Source organism: Psammomys obesus, unplaced genomic scaffold (assembly GCF_907164565.1).
Source record: "Psammomys obesus unplaced genomic scaffold, mPsaObe1.curated_primary_1811, whole genome shotgun sequence".
NCBI lineage: Eukaryota > Metazoa > Chordata > Mammalia > Rodentia > Muridae > Psammomys > Psammomys obesus.
Window position 1 is genome coordinate 97,595 of NW_026594311.1, and position 17,513 is coordinate 115,107.

At 42.6% G+C, this 17,513-nt stretch overlaps 1 protein-coding gene across 1 annotated transcript; it reads right to left on the reverse strand.

Moving 5' to 3' along the window:
• Nucleotides 1-7,189: 7,189 nt before the first annotated feature.
• On the reverse strand, nucleotides 7,190-16,687 carry LOC129685082 (cytochrome P450 4A14-like). The gene is made up of 12 exons (XM_055618449.1): nucleotides 16,471-16,687; nucleotides 15,444-15,576; nucleotides 14,766-14,810; nucleotides 14,111-14,238; nucleotides 13,298-13,422; nucleotides 12,779-12,933; nucleotides 12,230-12,336; nucleotides 11,956-12,146; nucleotides 11,719-11,852; nucleotides 10,477-10,541; nucleotides 10,307-10,383; nucleotides 7,190-7,780 (listed from the first exon to the last, which is right to left on the reverse strand). Exons 1-12 carry the CDS (start codon nucleotides 16,663-16,665, stop codon nucleotides 7,612-7,614), a joined length of 1,524 nt encoding a protein of 507 aa, XP_055474424.1. The 5' UTR covers nucleotides 16,666-16,687; the 3' UTR covers nucleotides 7,190-7,611.
• Nucleotides 16,688-17,513: the final 826 nt, after the last annotated feature.

The window sequence follows — 17,513 nt, forward strand, 5'->3', positions numbered from 1 at the left end:
CTTCAGGTGATCAAACATCTCTACAAGTTCCTGTGCCACAGGCGTTCAGCCACACCCCAGGCCTCTTCTCCCAATTTTCCCTTTTGGTTTTCGCTTTCCTGGGTTCCTAATGGGATCATGGAAACGGGAGACCCAGCTGGGACTTCCACACAGGCTCTCTATGCGAGGTCAGGGCATTGCCTGCATGACACTAGCGACATAGTAGCAGACTGTTGGGCAGGTCCTTTGGATTTTGACATGTTCACTGTTTTTTCCCTTTAGATTAATTTATTTAGAAGATAGAACACAGCCATTCTACATTGTGGAGTGTGGAGAAGGGTGACTATGGCGGCAGCCAACAACACCGGAGCAGCTTCAATGGAGGTTCTAAGGGAAGGCTCGGCAGCAGAGGAGGAGTCTGCAGAGCCCGCAGTGTCTCCAGAACAACTGAAGGCAGCTCGTATGAGAAGATGCTTTTAAAAATGAACTCACGAATTTGGAAGGAAGGATGTTGGAGCAGAGCCTCACACAGGAGCGGCGGACAATGGCGAAAACAGAGATGAGCGAAGAGGGGTATGGGAGTGATGGGAACACAGCCACTACAGACAAAGAACATGGCATCGCTGAGTAGGGCCAGCAGCATGGAGCCATCACTGCTGCTTGCCCTGCTGGGAGTAGGAGAGTGTTAGGGCACTGCCCACAGGCTGCTAACACCATAGTGGCCGGTGAGCCTCAAGGCAGCTGGCACTAGCGGATGTCTGTGGTGCGTGCTGCTGCCTGAAGCCGTGTTGATGTCTGTGGGCACGCTGATGGCATTCATGGTCTGTGCTGCAGCCAATGGCCGTGTTGATGGCCACGGTCCGTGCTGTCGCCAGAAACCATGTAAAAGTCCATGATCTGTGCTGCCACTGACTGCAAAGGGCAAGGGAGTTTCTTTGGTAGTGGTGTTGGTGACTTGCAGACTCACAGTTGAGAAGAAGAGACCCAGAAGGCTTCTGTGACAGCCTCTCCCCGTCCCCAGACCCCACAAAAGAAACAGTCTAGGCCAGAAGCCAGGAAATAGAACTCCTAAAAAGTGTGATACAGCTGCTGAACCGTAATTCTGCACAGTTGATGGCTTTGGTGGGGGTGGGAAGGAGGTGGGGAAGGACTCCGTTTTCTTTAAGGTGGGGCTGTCCACAAGGAGTCTGACCACACTCCTGTGGTATATGGGCAACACAAATTGGACTTGGTATTGTTTCCTTTGGTGGGGGGAGGGGAGGGAGTCACAAGGGTTAGACCTGGAAGGGCTGGGAAGCGAATTTGATGGGTAAGCGTTATGTGAAATTCCCAAATAATCATTAAAAATATTATGTTGGAAGCATTTTTGGAAAACAGTTGTTGACACAGAGGATAAGGTTGGGGATGAATTGTTGTGTTCCATTTTCACAATAAATATTTTTAAAGAAGCAAATGTAGATTCTTAAAAGCTTTCACTAGACACCAATTCACACCGCAATGACTAAGTTTTTCTATCTAAATTAAAAGACCTAATAATTTTCAAGTCAAATGATTATAACTATGTACCAGCTACATAGCAGTAAATACAAACCTATTTTAAGCATGTTTAAATGTGTAGTACAGTGTAAGCAGAAAACTATTCTACAAACAATTCATTATTCTTCTGGCCTTAGTGTTCAATAAAAAGCATGCTGGAAAGCAACAGTATCTATCACGCGAATTATGCTGCCGTCAATGACTTATAAAGTGAATAACGTATTTTGAATATAAATTATTTTAATATCAGAATGGTGGCTATTTTTGGTAGACTTCGGAATTTTCCCATTTTGTTGCTAATTAGCTGCTTGAGCTACTTGAGTTTAGGAGACTTGGGCGCTTCCCCAGCCATGTGCGTTCAACACTGACCAGCCACCAGGGGGAGCTGACACCTTTGAGATAGCTAGACCCTAGAAGGTGCAGGTGAATTTACCCCAGCCAGAGGCTTAGTCCTTGGAAAAACACAGATCCCAATCAGGACCCAAATGATGGAATGCCAGAGGCTTGTCTGGGTGCCGCCAGCGCAGGCAGCTGTGATGGCTGAGATGGTATCAGCCTGCTCAGATAGGAGGCTGGAGGTCAACGCAGGCTCCGTGGGTCTTGATGCTTGCTTGCGCTGTGTGCATCTTCAGGCCTCTTTTCTCTGATAGAATACACACACACACACACACACACACACACACACACACACACAATTCCTTTGTCCCATGCTTTTCTGGCTTCATTTTGCTCCCTGGATTCCCTTAATTTTGTTTTTGTTGCTGTTGTTTGTTTTATTTTGTGGTTGCTATGGTATAGACAGGCTAAAAAAAGGGGGGGAGGGGCATCCTATGACATCTCCCTCAGAGTTTTGTTGTTATTGGTTTGTTTCGTTTTCATTTTTCTTTTTTCTTTTTAATGGTTTTGTGTGTTGTCTTTGATATTCTCTAGATTCTAAGGACTTAAATCCAAGTTACATCCATGCAGCTCAACTCATAGCCCTCTTTAAATGGGAGTTCACCCTTGCACTATCCCATTTCTAGCTAGACCGAGAAATATGACAGCAACTGATAGACTATGAATTCGAGGGGAAAGGCGAGGGGTAGTCAGAAAGAACATTGAAGAAAATAGCGGAGGCTAAGTACACAAGCGAGCCAAGATATTCTCTGGCTTATGTAATCATTAGAAGGGCCCTTAGGCTTCCCTGACAGAGGAGGCTCCGTGCATGCTACACTGCTGGTCTTTATTTATTTTGAATGGCAGGTCTTACACAAGCAAACTATGCGTCACCAGCAAATATGCAGACTCCATCAAGGTCAAAGGGCGTGAAGGTGGTATCACATATGTGAGAACACAGTCAGTAGGTCCTCCTTCTTTACAGTTCCTACCGAGGGAAGAGATGGAGTCCCAGAGCCAAGAGTAGACACAAACCCCACCTCTAACCCAGAAGCTATCCGAAACTGATAACTACTCCCAAGTGAAAAATTAGTTCTCCCCAGCAGTCTCACTGGGGATACGAACGAACCACTCCTAAGGGCAAGGCACCAGCAGACGACCAACTGAAAACAGATCCAATGATTTGTTTGGAGGTTCTCTGTAATTTTTTTTTACCTTACAGGTCCATTGCCATATTATAGCTTCTGGTTTTGTGCTTCTATGGGATTCCTATGTGTATGTGTGTTTCTGAATTTATGTGTGTTTCTCATGCTTTTTCTTTGGCTCTTTTTCTTCTGTTTATTTTGTCTTAATCCAGTTTGGTTTGGGTTTATTTGATTTGATTTTTATTCTTTAGATGCCTGTTTGTTTTCTAATGAGAGACAGAAAGGGTGTGGATTAAATTGGGATGGGAGTTGGGGAGGACCTAAGGGTCTTAGAGGAGAGGAAGCCATGAAAAAAATCTAATTCTAATAAGATAAAGGAGGAAGAGGAAAGAAAAAGGAGAAGAGAAAGAGGAGCCTTTTTGAAGGCTCAGTTGAGTGCTATATGCTAAATGGTAACAGTTTGACTTTGTGATTATTATCTGTCTTTTCAAGGATGACTTTAACATCTATTCACACTGAGTAGGGCACTGACCACAGACAAAAGAAAATATTCCAGGCAAGCTCAGCTCAGTGAAACATTGAGTTTACTGAAATTACTTACAAAAGAATCGCAAGAGGTGACCTACTGAACAGAAGCAACGTTAGCTGCATCACCGAAAGCCCACCCCAGCTGGGTGATGACTAATGAAAGCTGTAGCTTTGGAATTCAACTTTTAGGCAGGTTAGTTGGTCTGTCTCTTCTTCCTAGAAGTTGCTCCAGCTTGTACAATCTTGGGGAATGCCAGCGAAGAGGGTAGAGTACTGGACAGCTACTTCTTCTGAATGGAAATACTCTTTCATAACTCCAGAAGTAAACACAACAGAGAAGTACCAGAAAACTCCTGAAACTTGCTCTTAAATTATTTTCATTTCTTCTTGCTGAATGTTCTCAGGCCTAAGAGACTGTAATATAGATATTTGATTCCTTTTTTTCCAACTTGCGGTTGATCCGTAGGCCACACTACTGTAACAACAGTTAGTCTCATGGGGTTGAGACTGTACCTGCTACTTTGCTGAAAGTGTTTACCAGACGTAGGAGTTTCCTAGTGGAATTTTTAGGGTCACTTGCATGCACTAACATATCATCTGCAAATAAAGATGCCTTGACTTCTTCCTTTCCAATTTGTAGCCCTTGATCTCCTTCAGTTGTTTTATTGCACTAGCTAAGATTTTAAGTATGATATCAGGTAGGTATGGAGAGGGTGGACAGCCCTGCCTTGGTTTTAATGGAAATGCTTTGAGTTTCTCCCCATCTAGGTTGATGTTGGGTATGAGCTTTCTGTAAATTGCCTTTATTGTGTTGATTTATTTCTCTTGTATCTCTAGTCTCTCCAGGATTTTTGTCATGAAAGGGTGTTAGATTTGTCAAAAGCCTTTACTGTATCTAATTAAATAATTGTGTGGGGTTTTTTTCTTCCAGGTTTGTTTATATGGATATATTATCAAATTATATATGGTAAATTATCCCTGTGGCTCTCCCTACTCGATTGTGGTGATGATCTCTTTTTACGTATTCTTGGATTTGGCTTGCAAGTATTTTACTGAGAATGTTTCCCATATGTTTATAACAGAAGCTGGTTTCTAATTCTCTTTCTTTGTTGGATCTTTATGTGGTTTGGGTATCAGGGTAACTGTGGCCTTGAAAAATGAACTGGGCAGTGTCCCTTCTATTTCCATTTTGTGGGATAATTTGAGGAGTATTAACATTGACTCTTCTTTAAACATCTGGTAAAATTCTGTGCTAAAAACCATCTGGCCTTGGGATTTTGGGGGGGGGACTTTTTATTATTGTTTCTATTTCACTATGGGTTATAGGTCTATTTAAATTGATTATCTGTTCTTGATTTAGCTTTTGTAGGTGGTATATATCAAGAAAATTATGTATTTCTTTTAGATTTTTCAATCTGCCTGAGTACAGGATTTTTTTTTAAGTATGTTTTTATGGTTCTGTGGATTTCCTCAGTATGTCCCCTTTTTTAATCTCTAACTTTGTTAATTTAAATCTTCCCCCTTCATATTTTAGTTATTTTGGCTATTTCCTAAAGGACCAACTCTTTGGTTTTTTGTTATTATTTTTGTTTGTTTCTATTTTATTGATTTCAGCCCTGGGTTTGATTATTTCTGACCATCTACTCCTTTGGGGCATTATTTTTCTTGTTGTTCTAGAACTTTCATGTGTACCGTTAAATTACTAATATGAGATCTTGCCAATATTTTTATACAGACACTTAGTGGTATAAACTTGCCTCTTAAAACTGCTCTTATTATGTCCCATAGGTTTGGGTATGTTGTGGTTTATTCTTACTCAGTTATAAAAAGGTTTTATATTTCTCCTTGACTTCTATCTTGACCCATTTTCATTCAGTGGTGAGTTGTTCAGCTTCCACGAGTTTTTAGGCTTTCTGCTTTTTGCTTCTGTTGTTGATATTGAGCTTTGACCAATGGTGAGCAGATGGGATGCAAAGTGTTATTTCAACTTTCTTTTATCTGCTGAGACTTGCTGTGTGTCTGAGTATGTGATTAATTTGGGGAAAGTATCAAGAGGTGCTGAGAAAATAGAAAAATGTCTATTCTTTCGTGTTTGGGTGAAATGGTCTGAAAATATCCATTAGGCCTGTTTGGCTAATAACATTCTATAATTCCAGAATTTTAGTTTTTGTCTGGATGACCTGTCTACTGGTGAGAGAGGAGTCATCTAGCATCACTATGCAAGGGTCAATGTGGAATTTGAGCGGCATACCAGTGATGTATGAACTTGGGTGCCCTTGTGTTTGGTGCACAGAGGGCAAACACCCTTCATTATAATCAGTGCCGTTGTCACAGAAGAATCCAGGTCCGGGTCGTGAGACTTTAACAGGAATTCTCCAAATCGCTAAACTGAATAACTACATTACTCCAAACAGAACCCAGGTTAAAATCAGAAAACTCCGAGGGTCACCAAACTGCCAGCCTGCATTTTACAGACAACCAGCTCCAGGGGCACCGCATTCTAAGAGTGGGGGACCAGACAGTGACATGTTTCCCGATGGCTGCCTTGCCAAAACTGCTCTGGGGCATTTAGGTTCATCCTGAGTAGTTTTCTTGTATCTTAAACAAAAATAAGAAACAGAAATTGATGGAGTAAAATGGACTTATTTATAGTTTGTGACAAAGAAGGAAAAATTATTCATTTCTTTCTAGCTTTTTGTATCAGTATTATTATTTCATATAATAGATGAAGTAAATACCAGGAAATCTGCATTCAATTAATTTAATTTACCATGAGACAAACAGAAATGTGTAAAATCTTTTCTTGTGAGTCAAGTTCTCCGGTGCCAGATTTTTAGTGGTTTTTTTTCATTAATTAAATTATTTACCCTACATCCTGGCCATAGCTCCCTCCCTTCCTCCCCTCCTAGCCCCTCTCTTTCACCTCACCTCCTCCCTATGCCTCAGAGAAAAGGAGGCCTCCCATGTATATCAACCCACCTTGCCATATCAAGTTACAGTAGGACTAGGTCCATCTTCTCCTACTGAGACTAGAGAAGGCTGCTCTGTTAGGGTAAAGGGATTCAAAGGCAGGCAACATAGTTGGAGACGGCCTCTGTTCCAGTTGTTAGGGGACCCACATGATGAGCAAGCTGCACATCTCTTACATATGTGTAGAGGGCTTAGGTCGGTCCGGTAGATGTTCTCTGGTTGGTGGTTAAGTCTTTGTGAACCCCTATGGGCCCAGGTTAATTGATTTTGTAGGTTTCTTATGGTGTCCTTGACCCCTCTAGCTCTTTCAGTACTTTCTCCCCCTCTTTCATAAGATTCCTCAGCCTGGCATGGTGGTACAAGCATGTAATCCCAGCAGAGGCAGAAGCAGGTAGATCTCTGTTAGTTTGAGGCCAGTCTGGTCTACAAAGCAAGTCCAGGACACCCAAGGCTACACAGAGAAACCCTGTCTCAAAAAAAAAAAAAAAAAAAAAAAAGATTCCTCAAGCTCCACCTAGTGCTTGGCTGTGGGTCTTTGCATCTATTTTCATCAGCCACCTAATGAAGCCATTCAGACAACTGTTATGCTAGCCTCCTGTCTGCAAGTATAGCAACATATCATCAACAGTGGCACTTAATAAATATATTATTAACAGTGTCGGGGTGGGTAGATTTTTATTAATTTTCTTCCAGTATGTGATTCCTACTGACATTTTAATTAATGATGCCCATTGCCTCAAGAGTCTGATAACTGAATGGAGTGTCTCCCTTTAAAATATCTCTTCTTCTATCAAGCTGATGGTTTTAAAGGGCGACTAGCCTGGAGGACCGGTTTCAGGGGTTATATGGTCAGTCGGAGATACAACCAGGTGAGAAACAGGTACATGCCCAAGCTGGGAAACATTCTGGATGAAAGCTACAGAAATAAGGACAGGAAGATGGCAGGAGACATTACAGAAAACAGAGGGATAGCGTCAGAGAGAGAGCAAAACAAATATAGATAAGCCAGGGACGAAAGCGGGTGTCAAATAGTATTGCAGACAGCAGGCCTCCAAAGCTGTCCTTTTCTCCACCAGTATTATTTCAGCTTCTTGAGACGCAGGTAGATCCCATTCTTGGACTTCAACACAAGTCTTGCAATGGGGACTGGGATCCTGGTGGGATCTGGCAACAGCTCAAAGCGAAGCAGGGTCAGAGCCACAGCCACCTTCAGCTCGTTCATGGCAAACTGTTTTCCAATGCAGTTTCTGAATGGAGCAGAAACATAAAATGAGATGTGGGCTGAGACCTGTTCTGGGTACAGTCAGCATTGTTCCTTGAGCCTTGGTCCTAATGGCACTGGTGTCCCCTTCATGGTACCAGCTGAATCATTTTCCTTATAGGTCACACACCTAAATCATTCCTTGCTTTGAGATCACTTTCCTTATAGGTCTCACAACCACCTCAATCCCTTGTCTTTGTGCATAGGCTCCTGACCCATGATAAAGTCTGTCACTCCTTTAGGGCTATCTCTGACCTTAGCCCTGCTCTCAGGTGAATGAAATGTCATTTGAACACTGCCAGCATTGTGAGACATAGATTCCAAACATGTGAGTTAGTTAATGAGGTAATCATTAGTTAGCCTATCCTCTCTATTAAAAGAGTTTCTGGATCTCCACTGTTTATATTCCTATCAGGGTCTTATGAGGAGGAGTAGGTTGCTATCCTGCGGAGTATCATCTATGTATAAAAATGAATTCATCCTAAAATAGTAATCAAATATTGGTGGTGGAAGCTTCTGGTGAGTGCAGAATCCTCAATGGGGATCCTCAAGATGTTCCTCCATCTTCCTCTCACTCAGTTTCCAGGCTCCAGTCCCTCATTCCCCCAGACAGTCATCACCCGTAGCCATCGAATCTGATCCCAGAAAAGTCCTTATTTGCATTTTCAGTTTTCTATCTTGGTCTTTTGTTCTCTACAACCACTCTCTCTGCACTCTACCTTCCATGAGCTCCATCAGTATGAGCAGTGTCCAGCTGCCCCAGACATAAGCACACTTCTCGGGAGGACTACTGAGTCACCATCTCTTATCTGTCTATGCCCACTTCCTATTTTAGCTCATGCTCCTGAAGTCGCCAGTAATGCTTCTCTTCACACCCACTACCACATCTGAAGGAACAAGCTCAGAGTCAGTCAGCTCTATATTCCCTGCTGGCTCTTCATCTCCTCCTGGACTCTAAGGTAGCTTTATTCAAGGGTCCACAGACCTCAGGTTATAGGACAGCGAGGAATGTGCAACTTTTCATAAACCGCCAATGAATGATGCATGAGTGAAAGACAGAGAGAAGGAATGACGACGGCTCCAAGTGCAGGTGTCTGTCTACATACCCTCTGGTCTTGTTGCTAGGCTGGGACCAGAATCCCACACTTCTGCATCCCTTTCTCAGCAAGAGGTATGACAGGAAAACACGATTTAAAATACTTTGGCATTTGAACTGAGTTGAATTTTAAAAAAGAAAATAATATGAATAGAGGATTAAGATGATATATAAGGTAGGAACTTAACTACCTATAACTCTCCTACCCTCCAATGGCTGCAGTATGTTTTTAGCTGGTTAAGATAAAATTGTTAACCTTGAAATAAACTGTCTATGTCTTCTAGTGAAATGCCATGCATTAAACCTTTTCTGTGGAAGCTGATTCAGCACTGTAGGTTTCACAGAATTGGTGAGTCAGAAGAAATTCTTAGTTTTAATTTTATCCTCCCTGTAACCCCTACAGACATGTCAACCCGTGACGACCACTGTGTCAAAACCTTAAGAAGTTTTGGGGAATTTGTGATCTACAGGAGAAGTCCTGTAGGTTTTGTGGATTTCCCATCAGCCTTTTAGCTGTTTCTCTGTCATTGCACACACCAGCTATGACACCCATCATCACCAAACAGAGGGGTTTCTCAGAAGCTGTTTAATGTCTTCATTCTGCTTTTGTAACCACTGACATACATAGACCAGGCCTGTTTCACTGGAGTTACTTCCTTGCATGCATAGCTTTGCAATTGGGAAAGTATGTACAAATAAATACAAGAGGAATTTGTACATGCAGCAAATTTTTTGTAAGGCTAGAAGCCAAAAATAAGTGATGATTGCCACTGGTGTCCAGCCTACAATGAGCTGTGAACTCACACACACACACACACACACACCCATATATATATATGTGTGTTCTAGTAAGTGAGGTGACAATATGTATATATATATATATATATATATATATATAATCTTTAACAGAAGAGCCCATACCGTTTCTAGAATTTGAACTATAGCACATTATAATACTTACTATATTATATACATACTTATAAATACATATATTTTAAAGATTTATAGATGCATCTAACTGTTGAATTAGTAAGAAAACCTTCTGATCTAGAATAAGAATTTTGAGAGAGAGAAATTCACCCTTTTAGATTATTGAAAACTAAAAGTTCTTGGTTTAATTTTCATAAGAAATATTATTGTGAAATACAAAGTTCATAATTTGTTAAAATACCAAAATATACTAATTTTTTATACAGATGTTTCAGTGGCCACAGGACAGTGGTTTAAAAAATCTTTGTGGTACACCAAATTTTGCCATCTTTCCTTTTGGCACAAACATGTATACATGACACCGTCTGCCCACATACAACAACAGAGGTACACATGAGTAGACCACATAGGGACATAAGCAATCAGAAATATAAATTATTAATAGGTGCTGACCCTCCATCCTTTTTCTCAATCCTTTCCCATTACCTTGCTCCTCCTGAGAAGGGCAGGAAAGCATGGCTGTGCCGAGAAGAATCTGGTGCAAATCGATAGGGGTCAAACACCTGCAGAGAGAGCCCAGGGCTGGGATGGATGGGCATCCAGCCCGTTTCCAGTGCGAAAGGATACAGAATGTCTAGAGGTCAAGGATTTCATACCGTTGGGTTCGGCCACACACTTGGGTTATGGTGAAGGGCATAAATGGAAACTGTGACTGTAATACCTGTAGGCGGAGGTGAGAAGACATGGAGTGAAACATAATTAATCCAATGAAAAAGGGCTCTAGATCCATACCCGATAGGAGACCAGCATGCACAAATGGCCTGAATACAGAGTCATCACTTAGAGCTAGTGATCTTTGGGGGTTAGGGAGTGTAGAAAAGCACACATGGACAACCATAAACCTGCTGATGACAGACAGCAAGAATTGGAGGCGTCCTGACTCTAGTGAGTGACGTGACAACACGCATTCCTCAAGTTTCTTACATCCACCATGAGAGAACAGACAGTAGCTCAACATAACACAAGTGCCCCTGCACCACTCCATTTTTCACATGAAACACTAAATTCCCAATGAGGCCCATTATCTTTCTTCTGTTTACACTGCTTGGACATGGCAGAGGTGGAATCATATCCAATGATGAGTTCACTAATACATGTTTTCCTATGATGACAAGGAGCTCATAACTTATCATCAGCTCCTCTCTTTCATCACCTCAAAGTTTTCTGAGAGACTGAGAGACATTATACCCACACACAGGAGTCCCTTGTCATTTTCATTTGTCTCTACTCATGAACAAACCCTTAGAACCACAAGACTGTGTCATTCCTTTCAACCCTGAGTATCTGATGTGACTGTAATTTCAAGGCTGAGAATAATATTTAACTAGAGTGTAGCATTTCTTCCAGGAGATAGCCTCAGCCTCAACTTTATAACCTCATCTCAATTTCAACGTAAAAATCCAATTTACCGACAACAAGATGGCGGCGCTGGGAGGGAGGACACTGTGTCTGAGGAGCAGGGCAGCAGTGTTGGCACAGCGACCAGGAGACTGAACTCAGGGACCTAAAACACCAGCTTTTGTAATTGCCAGATGAGAGAAAAGCCTACAGTGTGGAAATTAATTGGGACCGACCTCAGGTCACCCAGTCAATACCTGGGAAAGGTCCTGGAGACCAGCAGGCGCACCCGCTGCCCTAGATCGGCGCCCACAGCCTCCAGCGGCACCCCCATTAGTATTTTTACGTTCTATCAAATAGTTCTTTATATTACAAACAATTCATGGAAAACTTGGGTTTCCAGTAAAGATAGAGAAGACACACATTCCTTTAAAAGAAAAAAAAAATTCCAATTTACTGGGACAATACATGCGAGCACTTAGGTCCCTGGTTTTGGTTACCTTTGGGCAAGGAGCGTCCATCGGGAAAGGTAACAGGCGTGCTGAGCTCTCGACTCACAGATGGTACTGGTGGGTAGATCCTCAGGGCCTCCTTAATGCACATGGTGGTATAGGGCATCTTGTCCAGGTGCTCCCTGAAATGAGGCCCATCTCAAAGTCACACAGAGCTGGGAAGACCAGAAGTAGGGTCTCTCCTTTAGGAGGGCATGGGTCTCATTCATCTTGAATTTTTCTCACCAGGTGATAGAGGTCTCATCACCCAGAATGCTCTGCACCTCCTCTCTGCATCTCTGTTGGTGCTCTGGGTGGGTGGCCAGGGCATAGAAAATCCAGGCGATTCCACTGGCTGTGGTGTCATGGCCCTCAAACATGAATGTGTCCACCTCGGCACGCAGGTCCTCATCAGATAAGCTGTCCCCAGCCTCCATCTGAAGAAATGTACAGGTGAGAGACAAGAGTTTATATCCAATCTGTGCTTCTGGGCCAAAGCTCAACCTTGCACCCCACTCACTTTGGCAAACAAGAGGCTGTCCAAGAAATCCAAGTGCCTCTTATTCTTGACCTTCTGCAGCTCTTCTTCATTCTGCAGCTGAGCCTTCCTCATCTTGATCACCCCATCTAGCCATGACAAGCACTTGTCAGACAACCCAGAATGACTGTCATTCACAGGATCCCTGAACCCAGTTTGTGTATCATACGGAGCCCCAGATGCATGTGCAGGTGGGAATTTGGTCATTATTTGAAGTCTACATAATCTCATATACCTCAACCCTCCAATTGGATCCTCCAGTGTGGATCATGGGCCACAGGGCCATGTTGAAGGCTGTTGGAGGGGTCTCATGCAGTGTCACCAATGTAATGAAACTGGTAATTTTTGTAATGTACCTCATATGCCAATAGCCTAGCTCCTCAAAGTTGTATCTTTGTAGTAACTAACACCAGTGTCTCAAGCCCTGCAGAGGCTTCCGGTAAGTGCACTAGGTCTGAGATACTTAATCATTTGGGGGGGAGGGGTGAGCCTGACAAAGTAAAAAAGGTGGGAGGGGTGGAAAGATGGAACCTGTGTGCTCATGAGCAATCTGGCAGGCGCGGTGGAACAAACGGCCATCAGAGGACATATTGAAGATTGTGCTGAAATCAAAAAAGGCACTCCTCAATTGGTAGAAAATCAGGGTGTTCAGGTCATCAACAGCCTTCACATAGGACCTGGAATTTCTGAGGACAGAAGACACAACACACTGGTGATTAGGGTGTTGACCCAAGAACAGAGTGGGTTCTCTATACTCATCCTTTCAACTTTGGGACACACAACACCAAGGCACACATCACTTCTGTCTTACAGGTCTTTTGACCCTTGGGACTTTAAAAAAATAGATGACCAGCTGGGCTTCCACAGTTGCTAAGGTTCTACAGTGTCCTGCTGTGACTGGTTTGGTTCTAGTTTGAAATTAGAGCTTGGCCTACAGCTGGCTGAAAATCTTGCCTGGGAGAAACTGCCTTAGAAGCCCCACTTAGCTCTTTCTGAGCCCTTATAGACTGATAAGACTAAAGATTTAAAAGATGAAGGATCGCCACTCACTCTTCCAACTGGACGCTGCCCTGGTGGCTGAACGCACACTTCATAACAGTGTCCAGTGTCATCAAAGAGATGTATTCAAAAATCTCCAAAGGGTAGTCCTGGCCACCAACCTTCTCCCATTTGTCCTGTGGTGAGAATGAGACAAATTCCTTAATTTTCTCCAGAAGACCTGTGTTTAGACTAAGATTTTTCTTTTTATCTTCAGATAACCAGTCTGGAGTCCCTCACCATCAAGTTCATCTGCTTCCAGCAAATTAAAAGCATGATGCAAACATTTGTAATTTGATGCCTACTTCTTCCAAACCCTTTAACAAAACAGAACATATTTTCTCAAGGTGTTCAATTATTGCTTATTGGTTTTTAGAAACAAATATAATCTTTCAGTTTATAAAAGTAGTCCCCTTTTTGGAAGTGAACTAGACTTGAAAAATAGGAATAAACTATTACTTAAAAATAGGAGTAAATACAGGAATAAAATGTGTAGAAGAAAAGAAAGGCTATGGATCACATAGAGACTCAAAAAGACTCAGGATCACACAGAGCCCTGGAGTCCAAGACATTCTTGTCTTATAACATCTTGAAGCTGCCACTGGTCCTGTACTTGGTCCTGCACTTACCACAGTGCTTTCTGAAGAGTGTGGCTAAATCCTGATGAGCAGTAGCTCTCCAATTTATGCACTTGTGGGTCACTTACTTCATACCAATGTCATGAATTATCAGTCTATGTGACTGTCTGAAATATGTTTTAGAGGGGTCATTGTGAGTATTCTGTGAGTAGGTGTAATGAAATGAGAAAGAGACAGAGCAACTCACTAGCATTATATTGACAGAGTCTGCCATGACTCTGACGTAGGGTTTGAGGATGTCATAGTGGAAGGCTGGGGTCAACATCCGCCGGTGCTGGAACCACTTCTTCCCATTCAGCAGGAGTAAACCAAAACCTGTGGCAGAGACCGGTACGTGATGTGTCTGTGGACTCAAAGGTGTCCCTGGGATCATGTGGGTGGATTCACTGGGATAAAATAGGGGAAAAAAAATCCAGTAATGGGATTTTTTTTTTTTTTTTAGATTAAGACATGGAAAGTGAGACTTCCAATTTATATGATAAATCTTCTGTGACTAAGAAAGAAGTAAAATAAAGGGTGAAAATGTGTGTGGATCAGATCAAGAGGGACATATGTAAATGTCTGGCAACAAATGTCTGAAGAAATGATATCTTCAGAGAGGCAGTGACATGGGAACTAGTGACACGGTTGCGGAGACGGCTCGGCTGGTTAAGGGGTATCTAGATACCCTGAACACTCACACCAGCATTAAGAAGGACTAAGGACTTACTAGAAGAAGAAAAATAAAGCTTGGTTTAGGGACAGATCACCGGATCACGATACTCATGGCCAGTCACCTGTTGTTTTCCATTAGCCAAAGAGCAGTGTCAGGAAAACACTTTTTTTTTTTTTCACATACTTACCAATCCAAGGAGCAAGCAAGTGGTAAATTCTGTGAGCCTTCGGATCTGAAAAACAAACAGATCTTGAGGACCAGATAAGGGGATGCTGTTCAAACTGCAAGCTTTTATGAATTCTTCAGTTTTTCAGAATGTTAAAACTTATTTATTATTTGCATGTGTACCTGCTACAGTGCTTGTGTGGAGTTCAGAAGATAACTTTGTGGAGTTGGTTCCTTCTTTCCACTTTCAGTGCAGGTTTCAGGGCTCAAATCAGGCCATGAGGCTTTAGCAGCAGAACCCTTTACCAGCTGAGCCGTCTCAGCAACTGTGCCACTCATTCCCATGCCACTGCCTCCCATTCCTTTCTATCTTTGTCTTGCCAGTTAGCTAGACTTAGGAAGGCAGACTTTGTTGGACCAGCAGCTGAATGTCTCTGTCACTGCGATGTTTGGGAAACTTGTAAAAACACATCACCTCAGTTTGTTTTAAAAATGGAAAAGAAGAAAAAAAGAAGTTAAGCCCTGTGCAGCTATATTAAGTGCTGAGAACTATGTAAGTATTGCTAACTGGACAGGGAGAATGGTGGGTATGATTTAGACATTGATGGCTGCAGTGTCACTCTTTCAAAAATTTCACAGGTTTGGGGCATGAACATTGGACGGGAAATGTGCTACAGCTGCTATAAAGTTGCACTCTCACCTGATCGTCCTAGAATCAACTTCACATAGTCAGGATCATAGAGCAGGACTCGTACTCTGTTCCCTGAGAGCCAATATGGGCAGGCACTTGGAAATTTCTCTACCCATTTACGAATCTGCTGGAGTTCCTGGTCCTTTGGGAACAGACACCAAGGAAAAGACAAATTCATGAAAATGTTCTTTGACCTCTAGAACTTTATATGGTTTAGGAGAGGCGGGACCATCACAGGGCCATAGCTCTGGAATGTTAGGAATAGGTAGACATTTGGGCCAGTTTGATGATCTATTTTTTCTTTCATCCAGACCTTTGCCCTGGACTTTGTCCAACAAGGGCTTGCCCTGGCCAGATCCTGAAGCCTTGTTAGACGGAGCTAAGTCTTCTTAATGAAGCTATTAGGGTAAGAACCTCAGCATTCTGTAGTGCCTCAAAATTTTATCTATTCTTAAATGTGGTTAGTGTGCAAGCCCTCACTGAGTGCCTCATCAGGCAGCCCCTTACCAAACTATACTCTACTGAGGGCTAGTAGCATACTCAGCCATTCTTACTGCTCATATACACTTGGGAATAAGAGAGGTTAGTAAGTCCAGCCAGTTTTCAGGGATGTAATGGAGCCTTTAAGTTGTTTGCTTTCTGAATTTAAGGGGCTTTTGCGCAGGATGGAATGTTTCATCTCTCCATAGAAATTCCTTTATCTTAAGGGGCTTCCTTTCTGATATACATTGTGGCCCCAAATCATCACTTCCAGAAGTTCTCAGAGAGCAGTGTAGATACTTATTCTCTGTCCCTGGCATCACTCACCCGTTCCATAAGGATAGGCTGTTTTCCCATGCCCTTGCACATCCTGAGATTTTAGTCTATTGTCAACATCCATCTTTTTAAAAGCGTGTGCTCCCCGTGGTTGAGGCGAGCTCACTCTTAGAAGCGAACCGAGTGTCCTTCAGAAAACACATGTGCATCAGCCAGCAGACTGCCCTGTGTACTGATGCTCTAGATTTTCATACTCTTCCACTCTCTCCCTTCTTCTTACCTTCAGGTTGTGCCCCAAAAGCCAGTGGAAGGGTGTGGATGGGAACTTCTGGAGGGCCTTAACCAGCCACTGCCTTCGAAAGTAGAACTGGATTGCCTTGAACAGCACAAGAAATAGGCTGAGCAGGAAGACCACTTGGAAGAACCCAGAGACACCATCCAGGTTTCTGGTGAGACTAACTACAGAGAAACCCATGGTCAGTGGCTTCTGGATCACTGATGTCACTAAACCTTTGGAACTCTCACATTTAAATCATGAAAAGGTAGCTCCACCTACTTGAGGGAAGGAGGAAGAATGGGGAAAACAGACAGTGACCACAGGATCCAATGTTCATTAATCTATGACATCAGCCTTAGTAAACATTAAAAACTAACATTAAAAAATGCTCCGGCAGCTTACCTTGGTAAGAACCGTGTATACATCCACTTTTCTGTCTCTGCACTGCTCACAAATATTTATTGAGCACCTATTATGTGTTATGTAGTATCCTAGTTGGTGAGGTAGAGTCAAGAAATATTAACCTTGATATTAAGAGATTCATAGTCTAATTTACCAAACATTTAATATGTGTAGCTGCTTGTACTATTTTCATAACTTTAGGATGAAAGTGATGACAAGAAATAAATCGGTGTGTTCAGATGAATGCAGTTGCTGAGTTTCTACCCATAGAGACCCTTGCATCTGTACTCCAAAACCAGCTGCTTCTTATATTTTCCTGGAGCTTGTCACAACCACTCTCCAGCTGTGATCCGGGATGAATGTGCCTGTGCATGGAACCCTGTATCTGCATTCAGAGGGCTAAAGACCAGGTTAGCTTTGCCACACATGTAGCCTGCTCTACGTTCTCTCTGTGTCTCAGAATCTTGATTAGGTAGGATAAGAATGCCTCTCTTTCCCAGATACCTAAAATGTCCATCACTTATTCAGTCATTCATTAATTTTAAAAAAAATCTTTTTTTTAAAAGAAGATGGACATCAGAAGAGGGAGAAAACAGGGAACAGGACAGGAGCCTACCATAGAGGGCCTCTGAAAGGCTCTACCC